The 20,927-nt window shown below is 57.8% G+C and overlaps 1 protein-coding gene across 1 annotated transcript in view; it reads right to left on the bottom strand.

The window, feature by feature from the left end:
• Positions 1 to 20,927, bottom strand: part of TRRAP (transformation/transcription domain associated protein) — a 114,305-nt gene that overhangs the window by 36,831 nt on the left and 56,547 nt on the right. Inside the window, 20 exon segments of the mRNA XM_070063775.1 lie at positions 1,092 to 1,238; positions 2,682 to 2,861; positions 4,361 to 4,574; positions 4,896 to 5,017; positions 5,559 to 5,758; positions 6,267 to 6,410; positions 8,432 to 8,557; positions 10,209 to 10,422; positions 11,748 to 11,894; positions 12,229 to 12,339; positions 13,522 to 13,656; positions 13,756 to 13,914; positions 14,427 to 14,633; positions 16,118 to 16,384; positions 17,879 to 18,007; positions 18,420 to 18,618; positions 18,789 to 18,970; positions 19,050 to 19,208; positions 19,489 to 19,608; positions 19,760 to 19,879. Coding sequence (XP_069919876.1) covers positions 1,092 to 1,238; positions 2,682 to 2,861; positions 4,361 to 4,574; positions 4,896 to 5,017; positions 5,559 to 5,758; positions 6,267 to 6,410; positions 8,432 to 8,557; positions 10,209 to 10,422; positions 11,748 to 11,894; positions 12,229 to 12,339; positions 13,522 to 13,656; positions 13,756 to 13,914; positions 14,427 to 14,633; positions 16,118 to 16,384; positions 17,879 to 18,007; positions 18,420 to 18,618; positions 18,789 to 18,970; positions 19,050 to 19,208; positions 19,489 to 19,608; positions 19,760 to 19,879 — 3,282 coding nt within the window.

The following is a 20,927-nucleotide window of genomic DNA, read 5'->3' as shown; positions in this document are numbered from 1 at the left end:
CCTCTCAAATACACAAATAAATCTTAAAAACAAACAAACAAACAAAAAAACACAAATAAACCTTACTCTCCTGATAGAACTCCCACAATGAGTGGACCACAAAAGGGGCTACATGGTGACTTACCCTAGTGACCATCAGCCCAGAAAGGCCTTGGGGTTTGGGGACCTATCAAGTTGTCTTGCACATGCACAGATGCCCCACCTCCTATTCTGTCCCACACAGGAGCAAGTGTTTTTATGCTCACGCAAGATGACCATGGTGTCACTCACAGATAGATAAAGTTCACAGACTAACTAAACGCAGAAATTCAGGAGAGGTCACCAAAAATTCTTGGTGTAAAAATTGTCCGTGATAGGTGGACATTCCTAACTGTTCTCCCCTAGCCTTGGCGTGAACAGAATCAGCCCTGCTGCTCTGTAGCACTGTGAAAACGACTGGGGACCGAAGCCTGAAAGGAGTCTCGGTCTCTAAGCAGCAGCAATGAGCTCTGTGGTGAACCAGTCTGTGCAAGCAGCGAGTTTGTACCTGGGTAGATCCAAGACACCGAGGCGCTGGGAGGTCGCCACCACTAAAGAGCAAACCTGACTGGCCACATCCTCCCAGTCTCATGGTCTCCTTTCACTGTACTTGACAACCATCCAACATTCGGTCTCGTGATGTGTGTGTGGTCAGGCATTTTACCATTCCCTCCAAGGACAGTAATAGGAAAGGAACCCGTTTTTCCTATTCTCTCCCATGAGACACTGCCATTGCTTCCTCAAACCCATCCCACACTCCATCGCAGGGTTCGAGGGCTGAGACAGGAGAGCTCAAGTGCTAGCCGACACAGGGCCGCTTTACACGGCTGTGGAGTCATCTGCTTCAGGCCGCCAGCCCTCTTCCGGACACACACGGACCTTCAGGCCGCCAGCCCTCTTCCGGACACACACGGACCTTCAGGCTGCCAACCCTCTTCCGGACACACACGGACCTTCAGGCCGCCAACCCTCTTCCAGACACACACACGGACCTTCAGGCTGCCAACCCTCTTCCGGACACACACATGGACCTTCAGGCCGCCAACCCTCTTCCGGACACGACATACACGCACCTTCACTTCCCGGAGGGTATCAAGGAACTTGTCGTGTCTGTTGGTCAGCATATGCAGCTGGTTCCCGATGTCCTTCTCGGACAGCTCCTTGGTTCTGGGCGTGCTGGTCTGATCTCCGGGAGCCAGCTCAATATCTATCTCCACATCCTGAAAGACAAAGCAAACCAGCAAAGCCAAAAGGTCAACACAACTTCTACAGGCTCCTCACTACGTTTCTGACAAGCGAGATTTCTACAAGTTTCCTGGAAATCTGTAAACATTTAAATAATCTTGAATTCCAAAATAAGCAAAAGCCAAATTAGCTAGACTAGACCTATCTCTCTTCAAAAAATGTGATTGAGGCAGCATTGTGGCACAGTAGGTATAGCTGCCACCTGCAGTGCCAGCATCCCATATGGGCGCCGGTTCAAGTCCTAGCTGCTCCACTTCCGATCCAGCTCTCTGCGACGGCCTGAAAAAACAGTGGAAGATGGCTCAACTCCTTGGGGCCCAGCACCCATGTGAGAGACCTCGAAAAAGCTCCTGGCTTTGCATCAGCCTAGCTCTGGCCGTTGTGGCCATTTGAACCAATGGATGGAAGGCCTCTCTCTCTCTCTCTCTCTGCCTCTCTGTAGCTCTGCCTTTCAAATAAATAAATAAATCTTTAAAAAAACCAAGTGACTGGGGCTGGCACTGTGGCATAGTGGGTAAAACTGCCACCTGCAGTGCCAAAATCCCATTTGGGCGCTGATTTCTGATCCAGCTCTCTGCCATGGCCTGAGAAAGCAGTACAAGATGGCCCGAGTCCTTGGGTCCCTGCACCCGCGTGGAGACCTGGAGGAAGCTCTCCTGGCTTTGGATCAGTGCAGCTCCGGCTGCTGCGACCATCTGGGGAGTGAACCAGTGGATGGAAGACTTCTCTGCCTCTCCTTCTCTCTGTGTAACCCTGACTTTCAAGTAAATAACTAAATCTTAAAAAAAAAAAAACAAGTGCAGAAGAGCCTCCTCCAGGTTGGCAACGTAACCCACACAGGTGGAACAAAGAGCCAGCCATCAAGTGCCCGAGTGCTGACTACAGGGAAGAGAATTCAGATGTCAGTGAAATGAGCACACGTCCCGCACATGGGAGGGCTCCCAAACTGCCCTCCCAGAGCAGAGGGTGCAGGAACCCCGCCTTCCACCTGGATGACTGTGGTTAAGCCCCCGCGCTGCACAGACCCCAGCAGAACCAGGCTGTGCCTGCAGTAGCGCCAGGCCCTCCTTCACAGAGGACCAAGGCTGTCGGGACGCAGGTTCCAGCCTTGGTTCTCGCAGGAGCCCCGGGCTGCAGGCTGCGCACCCAGGACCAGCGGGCTTCAGGTGGACAGGGAGAGCTGCACTTCCTTCAGGGGCACCACAGAGCTCTCTGATGTGGCATGGGCCTTTTCCCACCCGGAGAGGACAACCACAAAAGGGCGACACGTCTGGGCCAAGCAGCCCCGGCTCAGGGTGCGGTATCACGGGCCTTGGCCGCACACTCGGGCCCTCAGGCAGAGGCAGGTTCCAACACCCCACTCGCGTCCTAAGAAACCCAAGGCTGACACCACATGTGCCTCAGGACACGGCCCTGACCTCCTCTTTGGACTCGCTGTTCTCTCGCTCCCGAGGTTCCTGCTTGACGTGTGTGACCATGGCGAAGGCGGCTCGGTCGTGGCTGTCGGCCAGGTTGATGACGTTGGTGATGGCCGGAAGCATGGCCCCCTGGCAGCTGGTACCAATGGGTGTGCTCTTCTCACACACGGCCAGGAGGAGCTGCAGAGGTAGGCACAGAAGACAAGCCTAACTTAACAACTTAAACTGTCACCCTAACAGGTGCACACACACACGGGTGCTGCTGGAGCCCACTGCTCACAACTGCAGCTCTCCCTGAGGCTGGAAGCAGTCTGGACTTCCTTCCCTTCCAATGGCCCTTGGCTCAGGCTCTCCTGACTTAGTGCGTGCACGCGTAGCTCACATCTCCCAAGACCCCACCCCAGACAGCTTCCTCTCCTGTCCCCTCAGAAGCCACCACCCTCCCTCTCTTCGCTCACGGCCCACATCACAGCCCACACTCTCCCACTGTCTCTCCAGCCCTCAGCTAGTCTTCTTCCACACAGCTGGCCTCTCGTGCTGCCCCCTCCTCAGGGTACAAGGCACGCTCTTCAGAGTGACTCAAGTTGTGTGTGACGTGACATGACTGCGATCAGTGGCCAGGCCACTCCCCACCCACACCCGCCACTGCGCGGCCATTCTTCATCCCAAGGGCTTCACAAGCTAGCACTAGACTCGACCAGCCACTTGCGCAATCCTGGGGCACCAGGGGCTGAGGCCCTGGAGGGTCAGGGCTCAGCTCCCCACACCTGCACCTCTGCCTCTCAGAGCTGAAGCTAGAGGGAAGCACAAGACCAGGCATGCTCTCACTGTGATGATGTGGCCAAGGAACAGGTGCACAACAGACCAAAGACGGGCACCCATGCTAGCCTGAGAGTCCAGAGTGTGGCCCATCTGAGAACACCGAAGACCAAGGGTACAAAATCGGACAGCAGTGGAAGATGACCCGAGTGCTTGGGCCCCCGCCACCCATGTGGGAGCCCCGGATAGAGTTCCTAGCTCTGGCCTGGCCCAGTCCTGGCTGCTGCAGCCATTTAGAGTAAACTAGTAGATGGAAGATCCTTCTCTCTCTCTCTAGTTCTGCCTTTCAAATAAATGTATCTTCCAAAAACAAGTATCGTGGCTCCCTGGCTTCACTCAGGTAAGTCGACAACAGTTATGGAAACCTAAGCTGCGTGGCATATTATGCTGATGAGCAAGCTGAAGAATGAAGGGGACTGAGTCCAGGGGCTGGCGGGCAGGAGCACCTGACCTGCCCCCACTGAGATGGCAGCCCCCTTGCGCGCCACATCACGGCAGGGAGCATTTCACGCATGCCCGTGCCATGGCACCCAGCTCCACAAGCCAAGGAATCCAGACTGCCCGTCAGGCTGTGCTCGCCCTGGTGCAAGAATGGGGACAGCTGGTGGCCACAGCACACAGCGGGGGTCTCCAGTGCACTTGAACTCAAACATTTCAGTATTTGAGGACATATGAAGTTTGCCTGGAAACTAAGAAATGCAACTCAGCTGTCCGATACTGTGTCTAACTCAGCCCACAACCTGACCAGTCCCTCTCTTCCTGGCGATTCAACATCCACCTTGACAAGTGCGAGACCCCGGGGCCCACTCCAAACACCCCTGGCTGCCCCAGCCACAGAGGCAGAGCCGGGTCCACCCTACCTCGATGCACTGCTTGATCCAGAAGTGGTTCCCCATGGCCTCCCAGTTCTGGGAGCAGGTCACGTACAGCAGGCGCTCGTAGACCCGGCGTTTCATGGAGTTGTCAAAAACCTCGAAAAACTTGGCCCGGATGAGCGGCTGGGCACACCGCAGCCCAGACAGGAAAGCAGGCTCGAGCTTGGCGGTGAGCTCGCTGCCCGACAGCGTCTCGTCCCTGAAACCCGAGTCACAGCCAGAGGTCAGTGTGGGGCACGTTGGCAGGCTCCCCAAGCCACCAGCAAACCACAGGAGATGGGTGGCACGAGGGAGGCCAAGGTATGGTGCCGATCTGCAGGCACAGGCGGCACTGCAGAAGGCTAATGACACAGCGCGGCACAGTCGGCAGTTACAGCCATCAGTGTTAGCTACCGCTCAGTATGCAGAGGAACACTTCCTAAAGGCAGAAGTCCAGGATAAAAGCCACGCTGCACTGGCTGGTCAGAGAACAGGACATGGAGCGATACACACAAAACACCTGGGGAAGGGCGGTACTTACCTGTAGACATAGTTAACAAGGTCTAAAAACTGGGCGTTTAACTCAAGGTCTTCCGGGAAGCGCTTTTCTATGTAGGTCATCATTTTCACAAGCAAGATGGACTTCTCCCGCAGCGTGGGTGTCTGCATGGAATTCGTGTTTTAGAAGAAAAGGTCACTTCTGTTTCAACAAAGACACTTGTGCTACTACTTTTTAAAACTCCTACAATTGTATCAAGTACAGTAAGACAGTTCATCACTAAACAGAAAAAAAAAATATCAAAGATAGTTTTGGTCACCATCGGATGCTTAAAACTAAGACATGCTGGTAGGATTCCTCCAGGGCCTACAGGTCCCTTTGGAAGAAGGCAGTTAAACCATAAAGGTCTATCAGAGGTGTGCAAGCATCCTGCTAAGTTAACCAAGAGTGCCTTCTTGTCACTAGGATGTTCTGGCTTATCTTCACCACGGTCAAGGGCTAACGAGGACGGTTCACTTGGCGTTTTAACTCCAGTAAAGCCCAGCAGGGGGCAGCTGACCCCGAGTTTCTACGGAGAACCTGCCAGGCCCCCTAGGAAAAGGCCACCTTCAGAGAAGGCGTCAGGAATGCGGGTACAGCAGGCGCTTGCTCCCCAGAAGCCTGAGCAGAGCAGGAGGCCGAGCCCGCGCGCGCGCGGCCCCTCACCTGGTTGGCGGCCGTCGGGGAGCTGCTCTTCACCCACTCTTCCACGATCTTCACCACGGCGCGCAGGATCTTGGCGTCGGGCGACTTCTCGATGAGGGACGTGAGGATGGCCTGGATGAAGCTCTTGCGCATCTCCATGCTCATCACGGCCAGGCGCGTCTTCACCAGCTCCAGGCTCAGCATCACCAGCTCGCTCGTCCCTGCCGTGCCCGACAAGAAAGCAGGCCCCCAGGGTGTCCACACAGGCACGCTGGCCTCTGCCCAAGCACCCAGAGCTGCGGGGTCTGGAGGGGGCCATCGCGTTCCTACTACCGCACTTCGCCAGGGCAGCCCTCCAGGCGCCTCCCGAAGAAGAAGGGGCGACAGAGCCGATGGGGCCAGCTCAGGCCACCCCAGCCTCTCCATGCCCATGCTGGGTCGCACGCTGGACACTTGGGTTCTGCGCCGTGGACAGCAGCCATGCCACCCGCAGCCTCCAGCCAGCCCCACCCACCTACCACCTGGATTCCTGCAGCCCTGGGCTCGGGTCCGGAACCCGTGCCGTATCCATGAGAACCAGAGCCTGCGCTATGGCAGACACTGCAGAGTGCTCACTCCGTGGTGACTTCCGTGGAAGTCCAACCACTCTGGCATTTCTTCACGGAAGAGCCCAGGACAGCGGAGGACACAGGTGGGACAGCTCCCCCAGAGCCCCGCCCCGCGGCTCACCTGAGGCTGCGTCTGTGCTCCCCGCCGCCTGGGGACTCAGGTGCTCGCGCACCATCTTCTGCAGGGAGCGCATGAACACCGAGATCAGCCTGTCTATGTAGCTCGGGTTGTTGCTGCAGGCAGACTTGAGGATCATGAGCGTCCCTGCGGCGAGGAAAGGCCGCTTGTCTCACAGAAAGCCAGCAACAGGCACTGACAGAAACGTGCAGTTTCAAATACGACTCAGCGGCCCCTCTTAGCTGTTTTCCCTTTGTAAGGCTTTAGTTAGCTGAGTTCTGGGAACACGACAGGGCCCATTTCAGAAATAAGCAATTAATACATTAAAATGCAAGGCATCCTGGGAGCGTGATGAAGTCTCATGCTGTTCCAGCTGGAGGGGACCCCCCCCACCTAGTGCACCCACACTCATCACAGCGACACCCTGCGGTCAGCTGGCAGCCTTCTCAGTCCTGAGGCGACTGTCACGGTGTCACAGTGTTGTGTCCAAGTCCCCTCTGCTTAACTTAACTATGGCCCCAAGGAACTGAGGGGCAATGCTGGCCACTGGGATACACCAACAAGAAGCTGCACAACGCTTCTTTAAACAAGAACGTTCTCAGGACAAGCGTTGGTTAAGCTGCCTCCTGTGGTGTTGGCATCCCACATGGGCATTGGCTCAGGTCCCGCCTGCTCCACTTCCAATCCAGTTCCCTGCTAATGTACCTGGCAGAGCAGCAGGGGCCCGGCCCCTGTACCCACGTGGATGGGAGTTCCAGGTCACTGGTCCCAGTCTGGCCCGGCCCTGGCCTTTGTGGCCATTTAGGGAGTGAACAGTGGCCAGAAGATCTGTCTCTCTCTCTCCCTCTGTAACTTTTTCAAATAAATAAACCTTAAAATAAAGAGAGAAGTGAATCTCTCCACTTCATAGAAAAAATACCCTATGCTGAGGCCTCTCGCTAAAAAGGAACCTTCCACTCACCTAACTGAGACAAGAACAAGACGCGCATGCTAGTTTTGTGGTCCCACTTCAAAGTAGAGAAGTCATGGCGACAGCGCTTAGTTACGATGGAAAAGGCATTAACTGTGTGGTGGGCACCATCCACTGGGCATCGGGGGACCACCTGCCGTGCCAGGACGTGCTGTGACCCTGCACAGGTCGACCCAGTGCCAACACCAACTCTCCCACAGGGCACCGTGAAGCACTGCTCCCCTCCTGATGCTGCCAAGGCCAAGGCTGCCATGCACACAGCCAACTGGCAGGTGCAGTGCACACAGCAGCCTCACCTCACCTTCAGTTTGGGATTCATTTTCAGACTACAGTGAACCACCCTATGCGAGGCTTTTGCTCTGAAGACATACTTGTAGGGGAGAGGGGGCAAGGGGAAAACACTTTTCCTAATCTAGCCTATCTGAACGTGACCAATGTTCTAAAACATGGCGATAGAGGGCAGGTGTGTGGCCAGCAGGTTAGGCCACCAGCGGGGACATCTGCATCTCACGTCGGAATGTGCAGCTTAGATTCCCAACTCTGCTTCTGAGTCAGCTTCCTGCTGATGTGAATCCTAGGAGGCGGCAGGAGATGGCTCAAGTAGTTGGGTCCCTGCCACCCACATGGGAGACTCAGGTGGAGTTTCAGGACCCTGCCTTCAGCCTGGCCAAGCCCCTGGTGTAGGCATTTGAGGAGCGAATAAAAGATCCTTCTCTCTCCCTATGCCTTCCAAATAAGAAGCTTTTTGAAAATTCCAGGAGACCAATAAAAATCAGCAATGCCAAAACCAGAACATGAACAGGCAGGGTAAAGAGAACATTTTCCATTGTCTCGACCCTGACCTGCACCTCAAGTCCCATTTCTGAGTCCATGGACCACATCACGAACAGAGGGCACCTGCCATTTACAGGGGCACCCCCCCCCCCACTTGCCCAGCACCCTGCACTGCTCATAGGCCTGTTCCAAACAGAGCAGTCGCAGCTCCTCTGTGTGACGTGGAACACTGGATCAGCAGGAGCTACGGACGACAGGCAATGGCCCCACAACCAAACTGGAAGCCCTGGGTGGAGTGGAGACCCCAAGGGACGGCGGCCTTGTGGGCACCAACACCACACAGATCCTCCAACAGCGCAGCAGCTCCCAGCTCCCTGAGCCTCTCCCAGAGGCCACTCGGGGACCACAGCGGACACCCACTCACCGAAGAGCTGCGAGGGGTTGGCGTTGGCAGCCTTCTCGTAGTTGGTGAGCCCTTCGTAGATGACCTTCCCGACCGCCGCGTACAGGCACTCCAGCTCTTCGTACTTGGAGGCCACGCTGGACGTACCTGGAACACCAGTGGGCACCCGGGCGCTGAGGGGAGGGCTCCCCACGCCAGGGCCTGAGCTCTTGTCTGGGGTCTACAGCACCTGGCCGGAGGCTTGTCTCCCACTATGGGACAGGACTCACCTCCGGGCTGGCTCCCACTTCACACACAGCAGAGTGACAATCTTTCCCCTCACCCTGCCTCCCCATACGTGCTTGACATCCGCTGACCTGGTCACGTGTTCGACACGTGATACAACACTTCAACCTCACTTCTCTTTCCTATCTAAAGGGACAGCAATATTTGCTGGCAAAGAACCCAATTTCCAAAGCAGACCAAAAAAACAAACAAACAAACAAAAAAAACAGAGCAATGGATGCTGCGGTTAACACATCCTCACGTCAAAACTGTTTTTAAAGAAAGGTTGAGACACCCTGGAAGAGGCGGCCAGAGCTAGGCTGCCGCCGTGGCATCGACGGCCCCTCAGAAGAGCCCAGGGACTGGAGAGGCGGCCATAAAGAGCCCAGCCTTGGGACACGTGTAAGAGACCAGCTCTGGAGGGAAGCGGCACGCCATCAGGAGGCCGTGCCAGGGGCTCACGTGACCTTCCTTACTGCCTGCCTGGAAAACGTCTCTCCGGCAGCACCTCCACTGCCCCCAGAGGCCCTGCTAGCCCGCCACTGAAGACCTGCATCATGTTCTGTGGGAAAATGAGCCTCAAGGGACTCAGAATTTGCCCCTGGGTTGGGGGCCCTCGCCCAGGCCAGGGACACCCTGCCACCCTGCAGGGAGTCTAAGGCCCCAGCTTCCTCCTCAGTCTGCCCGCTCTGCCCACAAGAGTGTCCAAAAGCCAAGGGGAAGCCCCCAAAGGCTGGGCTGGCCAGGTCTTCGAGTTGGGCAGTCGAGGGCTCGCTCAAGGCCCTGTCTTAGTGGGAAGGGTCAGACCATGCGAGGGGGGCTGCCATTCTCAGGGCCCACCCTCGCTCCCCAGTCAAGCCAGAGTCCTTTCCCTGAGCCAAGTGAAGGGCACCAGAGCCACCGAAGGACGCTGGACACAGCCCTCAGGGGTCCTGCTGCCCGCCTCCACCAGTCATCCTAACAGCTTCCTCCCTGCAGTTATCCAGGCAAGGAGAGAGGGGGAAGGAGCCCACTGTGGCTGAATGAAGAGGACTCTGAACGACGATGAGTGCTGTGCGGGAACTAACGGGACGCTGGCCTGGAACACAGCAGGGGGAAGAGCTTTTCTGAAACGGGGTTTGGGAAGGGCCCCTCTGACAGGGAGCAATTAAAGCAAGACCTGAACGATGAGGGGCTTTGTCTGGGGAGCAACCCGGATGCCATCTGGGACACCGCCGTCCCTAACCTGAGCACCTGGGTTTGGGTCCCTGCTCGGCACCAGGCTCCAGCTTTCTGCTAATGAGCCTCCTGGGAGGCAGTCAGCGACAGGCAGCCAGGTCCCTGCCGCCCATGCAGGAGACCTGGGCTGACTCTGGGCTCCTGGCTTCAGCGTGGCCTGGCCCCAGCTGTTGTGGGCATTTGGGGAGTGAACCAGCAAAGGGAATGGGAAATCTTGCCGTCACCCGGTCTTTCAAGTAAACGAAATTCTAATTTAAGCAAAGCGGCGAGGCGGAGGGAGCGCGGAGGCCCCCGAGGCCCGGGGAGGGGCACGTACTCGGCTCGGTGGGGAAGATGCTCATGAGGCGCGAGAGCAGGCTGTGCACGGCCCGCAGCACCTTGGTGCTGCCGCACGCCATGCAGGCGGCGATCCCGCGCTGCAGGGGCTTGAAGCTGCTGAGGATGGCGGGCGGCTGCAGCACCGTCAGCAGGAAGCTCAGCACCTCCAGCCCCGTGCAGATGTTCCCGTAGTTGACTTGGTTCGGCTGCTCCTGCAACGGAGAACACACGCCAGTCACGGGAGAGGGAGACACACACACGCCCAGCAACCGTTAGAACCACATGCCACCAACTCTTTGGAAACTACAAAACAATAAAAAAAAATCACTCAACAACAAATGCATCATATGCATAAAAATGTGCAAGCACAATATAGGATCCCATAAGAACACTTTTATAAATGTGTTCAAATATTTAGTCAAAATATAAGAGACTAAAACTACGCATGTTCAATGACATTTTAAAAGTCACTGAAATTTGCACTAAAAAGGAAAAGTTATTGCAATGAATTCCCCTTTAAAACATTCATTCATTTGGGGCAGGGTTGTGGCACACAGGTTAAGCCATCGCCTGTGACGCCCACATGCCCTGCTACAGGCACCAGTTGGGAGTCCCGGCTGCTCCACTTCCCATCCAGCTCCCTGCTACTGGCCTGGGAAAGCAGCAGAGAATGGCCCACGTGCTCTGCTTCCCACGAGGGAGACCTGGAAGAAGCTCCTGGCTCCTGGATTCAGCCTGGCCCATCTGGGAGTAAGCCAGCAGATGGAAGATTTCGCTCTCTCTCCCTTTGCAGCTCTCATTTTCAAATACATGAATCAATCTTTAAAAATAAGAATTTATTTTCAATGTGAAAATGAGCCAGTTACAGAGGGAGGGGAGAGAAAGAGACTCTCCCACTCACTAGTCCGAGCACCAGTGTTAGCCTCTGCAGGCTCACGTAACAGATGTCTACAGGATTTGTGATCCTGACAGTGACCGTGCCCAAATTCCATCAGAAATCAGACAAACGGAGCCCATGGTGGCAATGAAACACGAAGAGCTGTTGCTGCCACCAGACGATGACGGGCTCGTGGCTTTTCCAAGAACAGTGAGAGAGCAAAGAAATCAGTCCAGGGCTAGGTCCATGTCAGCAACCAAGCCCTTCTGAGTACAACCCAGTGCTCCAGGGCCAACTGTGCATCCTCAAAGAGCCATCCTAAAAACTCCGAGTTCATGCTAAAGGCTGTTGCACACATCAAGAACAGCACTCAGCCCGGGCCGGCTGGTCTGCGAGTTCAGGCAGCACGTGCACAGAGGCGGAGCCACGCCTGTGCCTTCAGCCCTCCTCAGAACATCTGGGCGGGGGTGAGAGCTGAGGTGTAAAAGCCATGTCAGGGAGGCAAACGGTCTCCCCTCAGCAGCAGCCCGAAGACACAGAAGAGGCCACAACTGGTAAAGGGTGCGGGAGACTTCGGGTCCAGGACGGGTTCACACCCCCAGCCCGAGCCCAGGAGAGAGGCTCTGGGGGCCTGGCCTGGCCCCAGACCCTGGCACGTACCACAGTCATCAGCAGCTTGTCGAACCACTGCAGCTTAAGCTCAGACTTGGACCACATATCCGGGCGCAAGGCGGTCTTCAGAAGATTGACACAGCGGCGAGACAGCACCTCCCCAGGGGACCCAGCCGTGTTGGTGTTGTCGTTAACCTAGAAACCCATTCCCTTTCACGCTGGTGTTGCACTGTGTCCAAGCTTAGGCGGTGACGAAGCTTCCCGACCCCCCAGCCCCAACTCCAGGGCTTTGCAGGCCCTCTCTGCGCGGACACCCCTTCTCCCCCCGACCTCCCGCCTGCCCGAGCGCGCCCTCCCCCAGGGCTCTCCCCTTCTCCGTGCGCGTCAGAGGCATCGCTCGCGGCGGCACGGGAGCAGACTCCTCTCGGGACTCGGGACCTCTCAACAGCAGCACGGACGCATGCTGCTCGGTTGCACAGTTCTCGGGCGGACCTGTCTCCCCGCGTGGTCTCGCTCTCACGCTCCGTACCTGACAGGCCACGCGGATGAGGAAGTTCACCACGGTGTCCGTGTGCTGCTTGTCAATGGGCTTGGCCAGGAGACAGTCGGCGCCCGGCAGTGACTGGCTCCGCCCGAATACCTAGGGCAGCACACACTCAGCCCGTGCCCACCACGGAGGCGGCTCGTCTCGCTCCCTGCACACCTGGCAGGTGTGCGGACAACTGACACAGAGTAGCCAGGAGCAAGCGACGGAGCAGCAAGAGGATGGCACTGCACAGCAGCAGCCCTCGAGGGAAGCAAGCAAGGGTGCAGGAGGAGGGGCTAAGAGCCAGCGCCCATGTCCTAGGCAAGCAGAGACCTGGAGGGAGGGGGGTTTGCACAGAGCCGGGGGGGGGGGGGCAGGAGCTCGTGGGACGGTGCTGGGGACAAGAGTCCCAGCTCACCAGGGCCCCAGAAGTCACAATCAAGGGGAGAGAAAGACACGCTGAACTTCTCACTTCCAGTTTTGGAAATGATTACAGTAGGAGTCATGGAAATTACAAACGGCAGAGGGGGCTTCACTGGGAAGTAAGGCTCTGGTCCTGACTGCCTGGTAGAAACCTATAGAGGGGTGCACGCGGACAGAGACAGCAGAGGGGTACACATGGACAGAGATAACGGGGGGGTACACGTGGACAGGGACAACGAAGGGGGTACATGCGGACAGAGACAGCAGAGGGGGTGCACGTGGACAGAGACAACAGAGGGGTACACGTGGACAGGGACAACGGGGACGGTCTCTGAGCTCCATAGAGGGGTACACGTGGACAGGGACAACAGGGACGGTCTCTGAGCTCTATAGAGGGGTACATGTGGACAGAAACAACGGGGCAAGTCCCTGAGATCCATCAGAGGGGTACATGTGGATGCAGAGACAACTGGACAAGTGCCCTAACTGTCGTGACCGCGACGCTGGAGGTGGAGAGGCTAGGATGATGAGGCTTGCTCCCAACCACGCATGTGGGGCGAGGGGAACGCCAAGCACGCACACAGCCAGCTTTCTCAGAGCCCAGGTGGACAAGGGGCTGGGAAGGTAGAGGCACAGTGAGGGTGGGAGAGAAAAACCACAATCCCCAGGTGGGCACACGTGCTGACCCAACTCTGAGGGTGCAGAGAGGGCGCCCGGGAGGACCGCGCGTGGCACAGTGGGGACCCGAGGGCGGGGCTCGCCGCAGAACACCCACTGCCGAGCCCCCGCGGCCTCGGGCGGCCTCGCCACACTCTGCCCACAGTCTGCACAAGCCAGAAGGGGGCGTGCTCCCAGGGATGGCCCGGGTCTTACCGCACTGATGGCGCCGGTGGCTGTCCGGAAGCGCTTCACTTCCTGTGCTGAGTCCACGGACAAGCCCCTCTTGATGGACGACGACACTGACGGGACGCCCTCTCCACTGGAACCGGGGTCCATATCTGAATCCGGCTTAACACGCACACATACACACACGGCTGTCACACACGGCTGGGGAAGCACGGGGCACCGGCCCCACCCCCGGCCCGGCCCGGCCCTGCCCCGGCCCACCTGCTGGTCCTTGATCCTCTGTAGCTCCCACTTGATGACGACCTCAGACAGGTCCACAGCCAGCCGCCTCTGCTCGATGGTGACGCTGGGCGTGAAACCCAGCCGCTGCATGGCGCTCACCATGTGCTGCACCAGGTGGTGGCGCACCGGGTAGTACACCTGCGGCAAGGGCGGCACCGCTCGCTCTCTCGCACCCACAATCCGCCGGGGCCCCACCGGCCCCCAGTCACACGCTCAGGAGCGGCAAGCGTCCACTCCTCCTCAGCCTGCCAGCACCACCCCAGAACTGGCTGACAGACCGAGTTCTCTTTAGGTGGTCACCTGTGTCAGATGTCACACCCGACACCATGCAAGTTTAAGACAGAAGCAAATTTCCAATTTGAAAGAGCTGGCTTTAGAAGAATCCCTTCTCTACTCTCCAAAATCTAAGAGAGACATTTACAGAGAAACAGACCCCACGAGGCGGGTGATTTGGCCATGAAGAGGGGACTGCGACACGAGTCCTCATTAACCACCACACCGCCATCCTGACAGCAGTCACCTGTCCGCGCCCAGGGCAGGGCGAGCCTCACCTCGCACAGGCACGCACAGGCCCACCAGGGGACGGCTTTCCTGACACATGGATGCAGGCAATGTCCACTGCATACCACCCTCTCGGCCTTTCCACGCACCTTAAAATGCTGCACTATCAGATGCAAGATGTGCACGAGCTGCGGGACCGTGTGCCCCTCCTCCACGATGATCTTCCTGGTCCAGTGGGTCAGCATCTGGTGCCCGTCCTCCATCCGGGCAGGCACCGCAGGTGTCAAGATGGCCATTGCCTGTCTGACGATGGCGCGTGCTTCCATGGCGTGCGCCTTGAGCAGGCTGTGGAACACCTAGGAGGAGCAGGAACCTCTTAGGCAGGAGGGGACAGTGGCTTTAAATAGACGAAAGCAGTCACTCGGGACCAAAGTCCGCAGGACTTTCTTATCCTGAACAACTTAATTAAGCTGCCTTCTCGCTCACGGCTTGGCCCAATGAACACGTTCATTCTGCCATCTGTGGAGGACCTGCCACGGACCCAGCCCGAGTAGGACCCTGACCTCAGCAGGAGGTAGGTACAGGAGCTGACCCCTCCCTCTGGCTGCGAGGAGGAGGAAGATAGAGTGGGAGGGGCCGGTGTCAGAGACCTCAGGTCAGAGGTGACGGCCTGCGCGGGGTCACGAGGTCACAGGGACAGGACTGGCACTGAGGGTAGAGGACAGGAAGCGTGCTGGCCGTCGGGACAGGCTATCGTCTATGAGAAGCAGGGGCAACAGAAATGCCCTTGGTGTCTCACTGAGGCAACTGAGGGAGAGCAGTGCCCATCACAGGGGCTGGAGCTGCACCCAGGTGCCTGTGGGGGTGACGGACTACTACCTGGGGTCTGGAGCTCTGCACCCTGCAAGCTCACAAGAGCAAATGCTCTGGGGAAAACAGTCCAAGGCAGCCCCACAGAGCAGAGCAGAATCAAACATATCAGGGATCAAAAGTCTACATGAGGGGCTGGCACTGTGGCGTAGTGGGCTAAGCCTCCACCTGGGGCACCATCATCCCATATGGGCGCCGGTTTGAGTCCCAGCTGCTCCTCTTCGGACCCAGCTCTCTCCTGTGGCCTGGGAAGGCAGTGGAGGATGGCTCGAGTCCTTGGTCCCCTGCACCCGCATGGGAGACCTGGAAGAAGCTCCTGGCTCTTGATCAACCCATCTCCGGCTGCTGCAGCCATTTGGAGGGTGAGCCAGCAGATGGAAGACCTCCCTGTCTTTCCCTCTGTGACTCTGCCTCTCAAATAAATCAAAAAGAAAAAAAAAGAGTCCGCACAAGAATCAAATGAACACACAAGTGTCTCGGTGGACAGCATTTTTGCACTCCACGTGCTGTTTCGTAACCCACTTCCATGACTCCCTGTAGACCCTCTGTTTGGCTTTCAGTTCTCACAGGGTCATCAAGCTGCCCAGGAGCACAGCACTCCCTGACATCAGAGCCTTCACAGCCGAGAGCTCAGGAAGTTCCTGAAGGATCCAAACGTCCTGGCTGGAAGGGGCCGAGTGGGCTGGCACTTGACAGAGACTGTCAGAGGACGGTCAGACCCCAGGGAGAGGGGAGGGAGGGGGACAGGAGGGTGGTAAAACACACCTGCCGTTCACTGCCCTCTGTCTCCCTGCCACCCTCTGCCGCCGCCCCAGCTGGAACTCTGGGCCCGGTGAACACCAGCCCCTGCCCCATCCCAGCTCCCAGTAACGCCACTTTTCCTAGGGGTCCACCACCCTCGCGTATCCTCCCCCATGGAGCCACACAGGACTCGTGTTCCCAGGGCTCACAGGTGGTGGGGGGCAGCTACCTGAAGCACGATCTTCTTGTGTATGGCGAACTTGGCGATGATGTGGGCCAGCAGCAGGTGTCCGCTGTACTTGCAGGCGGGGTCCACGCAGGCCTTGGAGAGCAGGCAGGGCCAGGCGAAGGTCATGAGGCGCCGCAGCTTGCTGTTGCGGCTCTTGTTGTTGTCATGGATGTGGTGGGGGGCGTGCTCCACCAGCAGCGTGGCGTGCTGCAGCAGGTAGATCCTCAGCGAGTCCAGCATGTCGGCCTGCTTCTCGGGGTCCAGGACCTGCCCGCAGGCCAGATGTCAGCCGCGTCACCTCCTAAGGCTCACCCAAGTTCAAGTCTCTCTCTCTCTCTCTCACACACACACACACAGGCTATACTGCACGGAACGTTAAGGCAAGGACAGAATCAGTATCTCGTCACTTCTCCTTCTGTAAGGAAGGACCACAAAGTCACCCTTATAAACCACCCACAGGCTTCGAATTCAGAATGCCAGAGGGGAGAGGGGCTGGGAGGCTTCCTGTCTCACACCAGCAGATGCAGGACCGAGTTCCTTAATTTCCTAGTAGTTGAGATTTTTTTTTCCTTGTCAACTTTTAATGATCTATTCTTTGTTTTTCTGCTTTTGGATGAGAACATGTGACCCGGGGAAAAAAAATCTCTTTTTAACAAACCGTTCCAGCTTCCTATGTGACCAAGTGGCAGGTCGATTTTGGTGTGTGTTTCATGGAGAGAGTAACAAAGGTGCAAGCTGGAGAAGATTCCACCCGCCTCTACTAAATCAAGAATCAAGACTTCCTCCTTCAATTCAACCAGGCGGCTCAGCTGCTTCTGGTCCACCGGACCTGTCAGGTTCTGAAAACAGCCTGGGTCTCCCTCAGAACCGCGTTGCCCACCAGGCTGAGGCATAGCGCCCTCCAGCCAGATCCACTCCTCTGGCTCCCCAGCCTGCCCAGCGCCTCCCCTCCACCTGATGCCCTCAAAATCCCCACCCTTGAGCGGTACCAAGTCAAAGCCCCTGACTCAGAAGATACACAAGGCCAAGGTCAAAGCATGGACCAAGTAATTCTGGGATGGGCTGGGTCAAAAATGGCAGGGAGGAGGAGGACCCTGGCTTATGCAAAGACCAGTAATCTGGCAGCCACAGCGCCCTCTGCTGGACATCTGAGAAGAGCCTCACTACCCAGGGGCAGCCGCCTCCAGAGACTGCCCACCCACACTCCAGTGAGGGACACCACAGTCCACTCGCATCCCTACACACACCACCAACACGAGACACTAGCACACTCAGCCTGACATCTCAAGGCCAGCAACAGCGGGCGCAGAAGCCCACACGACAAGCCTCAGGCAGGAGACGGGAAAACAAACTCCCTGGTGCTGGCCGCAGACATTCCCATGAAGGTGCAGGGACACAGGTGCCTCAATGGGACGCAGCCAGTGCCCGCCCCCCCAGGGTCCGACAACCGGCAGCCACGGGTCACAGCGGAAACAGGACCCAGGGCAGTACTCTCACTGGCAAAGCCCAAGGTGAAAACAAAACATCAAGAATCTGCTATGCAAACAGCTGTCTGGGGTCTGAATTATCACGGAGCTACGTTCTGCTTCTGCCTGGGATCTGCTAATGAGCGAGGGCTCATTCAGGACCGGAAGCCGCCCATCAGAACAGCAACGTCACGTCCTGCCATGAGCAACTGCCAGCAGGAATCAAAGCCTACCCCAGTAAACCCCCAACACACGCCACACGCTGGTCCCTGGCAAGCGCTGCCAGCAACGCTACCTTGGTGATGAACACGCTGGTGATGCTCTCTGGGCTGTCTCCTTCTGGGTTGGGAGGTCCCAAGAGCTGCTCTCCTTCCCCCTTCTCAAAGCTGTACAAGAAAGCAGGATTCAAGATATGCTGCAGGACCTACAAAGGAAGTCAAACCAAGTCAGATGGAAACACAGCCACGCTGCTCACGTCTCCAATACGCTGGGGAGGACAAGCAGCCGGTCCACACGGCACTGTGAGGTCGGAACAAGCCCAGGAGGTGCCCACCGACAGTGACCTCTGTCCATGGGCAGCCTGGAAGGAGACGCCAGCCGGTTCTTGCCCACTCCAAGCAAGCTATTTTCTGCAAACGAGGAAACTAACTAACACACCACTCTCCAGCACCGGCATGCTGCCAGATCGGCCGTACACTGCTTCCAAAGGCCTCTCCTGGTCCAGAGGAGACACGGCCTGACGGGAACCGGGGCCAGCCCCCCCGCCCTAAACCAGCCCCCCCCGCCCAAAACCAGCCCCGACACCCGCCGCCTTCCACTGCCTCACACGGGCTCACCTTGGCTTTCAGCTCATCTCCAAAGTTGGGGTCACTGAAGTCTACAAAGCGGAAAAACAGGGCGCGTTTCTGAGCGATGCTGTAATTTTTGGGAATCTCTTCCTCCATGTACTCTTTCAGGAACGTCATGTTGCAGAGAAAGCGACCCGTGAAGGCTCGGAGCAACTGGAACAGCAGTTCTATATCTCCATAGTTCCTTCTAAAGATCAAAGGGGACAACCAGTTAGCGCGCGCGAGCCCCACGGCTCACTGGCCTTCCAGCAGCTGGGTTGGAGCCCAGCCCCACCGCCGGTCTGACTGCACGCACGCAGCAGAGGCCCCGGAGCAGTCATGGGCGGGGCCTGTGCACGACGCCCTGCGGGCACCCACTTGCAGTAGTTAAGCAGACAATAGGCCAGCAGCTTGGGCTCCTTCCAGTTGGTGGCCGCCATGTTCTCCTTGCGGTGTCTCTCTTGGAAGGCCTCGCTGACCCACACGCGCCGCAGCTGGCTCACCAGGGAGTGCTGATTGGCCAGCCACGAGTCGTCGTTTTTCACAATGATGCTGATGATCTGTCAGAGAAGAGACAGTCAGGGAACGGTGACGCGAGCAGACGCTGGGGCTCCGGGGGCCCTGGCAGAGACGGGCTACCTTGATGGCCTGGAACTGGAGGTCCAGGCGCATGGTGCTGGGCGAGCCGGGGCGCACGGCCGTCTGCGCGCCGCCCGGCAGCAGCAGCGTGATGAACCTGTTGGGGTTGGCCGCCAGCACGTCCCGCAGCGGCTTGGCATCTTTGTGCTTCAAGAAACTCTGGAAACACAACAGTAGGGAAGCTGCTTTAAGACGATTCAACGCACAAAAGGTGAGAGGACGTGAATTCGCAGGATCTTTCTAAATCTCTCTGGACGGGCTAAGAAAGAATTCACTGCAAACATCCCCGGGAGATTTTTTCACAGAATCGCACTTCAGGGTAGTCCCGGCAGCAGGTCCGTTTGTGCCACGGAACCCCTGTGGAGCGCGAGCCTGGGAGCCGAGCTCACGCGGCGGGGCTGCCGGCGCCCCGAGGCCGGGCGTGGGCCGCAGCTCTCACCATGAACATCCTGCTCCACTGGGGGTCGTTGAGCGTGGCCTCCATCATGAACAGCTCCACCGTCTGCGAGGGGTGCCGCGTGAGGAACTTGATGAGGGGCTCCCGGAACGGACTGCCCGCCTGCAACACACAGGGGGCGCTGTGTCCCTGCGCTGCCGCCACCCCCGCCCTCCCAGGCCGCAACTGCCCCGTCACTCATTTCCCATAGCACAGTGAACCCGAGGCTTCGGGCAGCAGAGCGGAAGGGTCAGGAGCGCCCGGGCGGCCCCACCTCAATCAACATGGCGCGCTCTGTCTTCATGACCACCTCCAGCAGAGGCTTGACCAGGGTCTGAGGTGCGGCTGGGATCAGATGGAAAAGGTTTATGATGGCCGAACAAATCTTCATTTCCTACCGAAGAAAACCAGAAATCATACAGAGCCCATCAGCTTTGCTGGTGCGAGAGGCAGCGTCACTAGAGCCTACTACGGTCTCACAGCTCTCAAGGCTGGCCAACGAAGCAGAGGGGACAGGGACAAAGCTGCGACTTACCATCGCACACTACCCTGTGTGGGGCCTGCGGGAGGGCACTGCTGGGGCTGCAGAGCCCGAGCGTCAGTGGGAGGGGCCTGACCGTGCAGCCGTGGCAGAAGGGCGCTGACAGTGTGGCTGCTGTGAGCTGTGTCGCCTGTGCTGCCCCTCACCGAGGGGACGGGCATGCCTGAGAGCATCGGGACTGCCACTCTGAGTGGCACCGCACTCAGTTCTAGCAGAGAAAAGTTCACAAAAAATGCTGAAGCGTCTACCTTGGAAACTACATGTCCATGTAAATAAGGCGATGGTGGCACGAGGCTTTGTCAAGCAGGCCTAAGGTCAAGCTGACCGACGCAGGGGCTGTGCTCTGAGATGCTGCTGGCACTGCGTGGCGCTCACTCCACCTTCGCATTCTGTGGCCGCAGCTTTTGCTCCTGCCAGGCCCCCTCCGTGTGGCCCCTGCACAGCCCTGAGCCAGGGCAGGCGGGTAAAGTGGGGATGATTCGCATTGGTCCCGAGGGCCATGAGCTCAGCAGCCTTGGGGTGCACCTCAGAGGGTCTCCCAAGACCAAACGGAGATGGGGAAGCAACCACAGAGCCAGCTCACCTGAGTTCCCTTCCACAGAACGCTCAAGGCCTCGGCCAGGGACGCACTACGCTGACTCTGCAGGGTTCTCACGTGGTACACGCGCCCCGAGGTTTTCTACTGCTGCAGTGCTGTTATGACCGCACAGCGCTGCAGGGCAGAGGACCAATGGTATCATCCCCATTTTCCCGAGGACGGAGGGCCCAGGAGTCTAAGGCTGCACAGGGATGCGACTACCTGTGTGTGCGTCTGCCTGCACATGTGTGTACATGTGTGCCTCGTATGCGTGTACCTGCTCGTGTGAGTACATGTGTGCACCTGTGTGTTCGTGTGCCTGAG

Source organism: Oryctolagus cuniculus, chromosome 19 (assembly GCF_964237555.1).
Source record: "Oryctolagus cuniculus chromosome 19, mOryCun1.1, whole genome shotgun sequence".
Lineage (NCBI taxonomy): Eukaryota > Metazoa > Chordata > Mammalia > Lagomorpha > Leporidae > Oryctolagus > Oryctolagus cuniculus.
Note: the sequence above shows the minus strand (reverse complement) of the source record. Positions and strands in the feature narration are given on the sequence as shown.